Raw genomic sequence first — 4,790 nt, forward strand, 5'->3', positions numbered from 1 at the left:
CTCCGGTGAGTGAGAATGTCCGGCGAGCAAGAATGGCCGCGGCAGGAAACAATGTCGTCTCTAGCCATCCCACCGAGCACAAGGAAGAGTGCCTGGCCTCGGTCTACTTGACGGTGTAACCACAAACAAGTGCTGATCGGATAGCCACGGCGGTATCCCGTACCCCTGTCTTCTTCCTCCCTGTTTCCAACCATCTCTTAAGAGATGGTTGGAACAGGGACACTCAACACACTTACATGTGTGAGTGTCCGTGCACGAGCAGTTGCCCGTGTCCAAACAAGGCAAAACCTCCATTTCACACAACACACAACCTCTTCATACTCTATCATGCTCCCCCCACCACTACCAACAAGCCACAGCCTCCCGACGACCGCCCGTCTTCGACGCTACACGTGCCGTCAACCTCAACGCTAACACCGCCGTCAACACCGTCGTCAAGGTTTCGACCGTCGTCAAGGTTTCGTTTCCTGGCGGAAACGAAGTTTCTAATACCTGACAAAGCGAAAACCACCGCAAATCCGCCGTGCATATCTTGAACTTCATACTACAACGACTGATATCGTATGTGCCTGTTCCGCCTCCAGTTTTGTTTGCTGGTCTCGCTACGCGCAGTCTCTACGTTGGACGACACTATTCCCCGCACACTGACGCAACTGCGCGCGACACATAGAAAAGATGTACCGGCTACTTTTTTTGCGGAGAGGGCATCGAGGCGTCGGGTAATTAGAAACAACATCGAATACATACAAATTTCTCCTGGCACATCATCCCTTACTACATATACCATGGGTACAACCCCTCCTGTCCTGTCCTGGCCGGGACATCCCCTTTTGCCCAGTGGTTATTCACACACTCACAATCACACTACTGCACGAGCTCGTAAAAGTACAGTTTTGCTTCTACCTGGATCGCAATGTGCCGACCTGAAGTAGAACAGTACCAACGATATCCCGCAACGGTTGCTAGGCGGATTTCGTCATCTCCTGTCTTGTAGAGCACTCCATCTTCACCATGCTTTTGCCGAATCCTCAGTTTCCTCTCCAGTTTCCTCTCTAGATCCGCCGCCGTGAGTTTGCCCTCATTCGTATCGATGAACTGGCGCAGATCGCTCTCTTTGAGATACCCAACATCATCATATTGCTTTTCGCAGACAGCGCTTTGACTCGTCACGGACAGGATTCGTAACGTTCCTCCACCCACCGTCGCCATTCGCGACCCGTCCCGGAACCAAGCAATCTGCCTTAGATGTTCACTGTTTGTGCTATACCTTAACATCACCCCTGTCTCAATATCCCATATCGCAAGCCCTTTTCCAATTCCAAGGGCTACGCGTCGTCCGTCGTCAGACCATTCCAGCGGATAGCGTGGTAAACCATACTCATAGAGCTGGTACCGATATGTTACACCTGTCTCCCAATTCCAGATCATAACTCCGACTCTGCTTGGTTTCCCATTTTCATCAATTTCAACATATCCAGTTGACGCGATCCACTTGTCATCTGGAGACCACTTCACCGAAGCAAAAGAGCGAGAAAGAGTATCATAAGGGGAGAACAGAGCCCCAACAGAGAACGGAGCCCGCCGAACAGAGAACGGAGCCCGCTCAACAGAGAACGAAGCCCGCACACCTTCTTCACCTTCTCTCCCGGGCCGCTTCACAAAGTTGAACCAATCTATGTGAACTTCGTCTGCAAATTCGTCTGAATACAACTCAAGCAGACCTTGGTCCGCAGCCCATTTCAGGCCGACCGAATCTGGGACACGTTCGGGGGCATCGCCCATCGTCTCTCCTGTCTTGGCGCCCCGCAGCACGACCCTGCCATCTGTATGTCCACATGCCACCCTGATCGCCTCTCCCGTTCTGGCGCTTAACAGCACGACCCTGCCGTCGTTATTGCTACCGCCAAGCGCGATCTTCGTGTCGTTTCCAGCCCACGCCATGCACCCGATGTGCATGTAGCCGATTCTCTCCCATAACTTGTTCCCAGTCTTCCCGTCCCACAACCCCATCCCCCTTCTAAACGACACGAACACCCTCGTCCCATCATTGGACCAACATGCTTCTGCTTTTGGGTAACCATCCTTGGCCCAGGCCTCCCCGCCTTCCCACAACTTGTCGCCCGTCTTGCTGTCCCACATCGCAAACGTTCCATCTCTTGCTGCCGTAAACACCCGCTTGCTATCTCTAGACATCTCCAGACAATGCACACGGCTTACGTGTGTCTCAGCATCCCCCCACATCTTCTTCCCCGTCTTCACATCGTACATCACTACGTCTCCGTCTCCAACCACAGTAGCACATATGTCATCGCTTGACCACGCAACAGCCGTGGATCCTCGACAATTCTCGTTGACCTTGTCGACTTCCTCTTCCTCCTGCAACCTCTCCAGATTATCCCACCTCCAAATGACAATATTGAAAATCCCATCCGCAGAAAACATCCGCTTTCCATCTTCTAGCCAGCCCAAGACGTTCGGCCCGTGTGGCGCCATGTGCCGCCGTACTTCTGCCCCGGTCTCTGTGTCCCTCACAGAAACCTTCCCGCCGCCAATGGAAGCAGCCAACCATCTCCCATCCCCGGACAGAGATATTGCCCTTGCCCAAAAATCATCAAATTTCGATATTCTCTTCCCCGAGCGTCCGTCCCATACCGACACCACACCCTGCCCGCTACCGGACTCGCAACGACATACCTCGCCACAGCACAACCGCGTCCCGTCCTCCGACCATGAAAGACAGCAAACGTCTTCTTCCAAAGGCGCGCTTTCCGCGATACTCCTACCAGTCTCCCCGTCAAAGATCCACAATCTTGCTTCAGATAGTGAGTTCTGGAACACGCACGCGACCCGCTTTCCATTGTTCGACCACGAAATCAACCACTTGGTCCAATCAACCGTCCAATCGACTAGTCGAATACTCGGCACGCCAATCACCCGGATCACCCGAACCATCTCCCCTGTCTCTGCACACAGTATCAAAATTGACCCGTTTGAGCCGCATTCTCCTGTGCACGCCAACCGTGACGCGTTTAAGCCGCATTCTCCTGTGCACGCCAACCGTTTCCCGCCCGGTGAAAGCGATACTTTCTTGACAACATGACCCCGCATATTCGCTGCCTCCTTGATCTTCACACCTCTCTCAACATCCCACAACACAACCACACCATCTTCTCTCCCAAACGCTACTCGCTTTCCATCCCCCGTCAAGTCAAAAGTGCAACGGCCCAGGTGCCCTACATCCACTTCCTGTCCGACTCGCTTTGCTGTAGCTCCTGTATGCATATCCCACACCTGCACGCTTGTTCTATCTGCCTGTACTACCGCTACATACTTTCCGTTCTCCGACCAAAACCTGCTCACACCCCATGCCACTTCAAACAACTCGTTTTCTTTCATTTCCCCGTCCCGGAATGTCCGACGAAACAGATGCTTCTCATCATCCCCCCAAGCGATCACTTCGTTCTTAGCTGCGCATCCCGACATTCCCACCACCCTCCCCTGGTCCGGAAATATGTGTTGCACCGCGCCTGATACGTTCAAGCCAGGTGTAAGCGACTTCAACCACGGCTTCTCCGCAACTTCCTCTATCCTGCGTAAGAACTCTCCAATTACTTCCGACTCGTTCCTGAATCTCAACAGACCATCGTACAGCTGAAACCATACCTCTCTCGAACTTCGACGAACAAAGGACGCACTCAGCCTCGCCTGTCTAGCAATCTTCTGCAACGACCACAGCCTGCCTCCCGCTTCGCACCGTTCTCCGTCTTCCCCGGCTACGTCCGTCAAAATCTTGAAATCCTCTTGAAGATTTAGCCCCTCTGCCCGAGTTAACTTCTCTGCCACCCACCTGGCATCACTCAAAACATCCCACAAATCCTCGCCCAGCTGCGCCCCCTTGAGATGGCGGCACAAGTTGTGTCGGAAATACTCGTCCTCCACCATATCCTTCTTCCACCCTCTCCCGCAAACCCACGGCGGCGCTTCTTGCCTGTTCTCACTCTCGTTCCATTGCCATTCTTGCACAAGCTTTTCATGCCACCTCTTCTCTCCCCCATTCCCACATCTCTGTTGCACGTAATCGAGCTGCAAATCGTGCAACCTGACTCCGGCGATCTTGCGACCACTTGACACTCCATCCTTTCGTTCAACTAGACTGGCCTCCACGAATTCGTGCAGCACTTTCAATGCCTGAGCTTTTCCTTTCCGTCTCCATAACAAACAGAGCACACTCAACGGCAACCATCCTTGGCGCCGAATGACCACCAGCGACTCGTACATCTCGGCGTAGGACATCAACTGCCCATCTCCTCTGGTCTTCTTTCGATCCATCATGCACAGCGAAACTTCAAACGCCATTGACAGGTTCTCGTATAGGTACGTCCCATCCGCTCTTTCGTCCAATAGTATTGACGATGTATCTTCCAGACACTCCAAGTACTCATCAAGCACATTTTTCAGACAAAGTTCTTTCGCAATCTCACGATGTCTCGCAATCGCTCTGCCAACCACGGACAGCGCAAGCGGAAGCCCACCGCAAAACCTCAGTATCCTATCCGTTTGATCCCCCAGGCCCTCAACCTCTTCACGTTGTATGTCAGCAGACTTTAGCAAGATTTCCAGAGAGGAAGCATCTTCCTTTGTCGAAAATTGGATTTCTTCGCTTCCCTCCACCACGCCCCACTCTCGCGCTGTGAACGCTGTACGGCTGCTGTTCTCCACATCCGCAATTTCTCTCAGTCTTGACATGACTTTACTCCCGGCTATGCCTTCTCCCCCGACCATGCCTTCTC

At 53.0% G+C, this 4,790-nt stretch overlaps 2 protein-coding genes; both read right to left on the reverse strand.

The window, feature by feature from the left end:
- Positions 1-50: 50 nt before the first annotated feature.
- On the reverse strand, positions 51-294 carry CHC_T00001009001 (hypothetical protein). XM_005712082.1 is given in 2 exon segments: positions 51-60; positions 61-294. The coding sequence occupies 1 exon segment, from the start codon at positions 292-294 to the stop codon at positions 61-63; it is 234 nt and encodes a 77-aa protein (XP_005712139.1). The 3' UTR covers positions 51-60.
- A 428-nt stretch (positions 295-722) lies between these two features.
- On the reverse strand, positions 723-4,602 carry CHC_T00001010001 (hypothetical protein; the record flags this gene model as incomplete). XM_005712083.1 is given in 3 exon segments in its annotated part: positions 723-864; positions 865-896; positions 1,011-4,602. Coding segments are annotated over 2 exon segments (3,624 nt in total), but the record flags the coding sequence as incomplete, so codon positions are not given.
- Between the last annotated feature and the right edge of the window lie 188 nt (positions 4,603-4,790).

Source organism: Chondrus crispus, genomic scaffold, assembly GCF_000350225.1.
Source record: "Chondrus crispus Stackhouse genomic scaffold, scaffold_824, whole genome shotgun sequence".
Taxonomy (NCBI): Eukaryota; Rhodophyta; class Florideophyceae; order Gigartinales; family Gigartinaceae; genus Chondrus; species Chondrus crispus.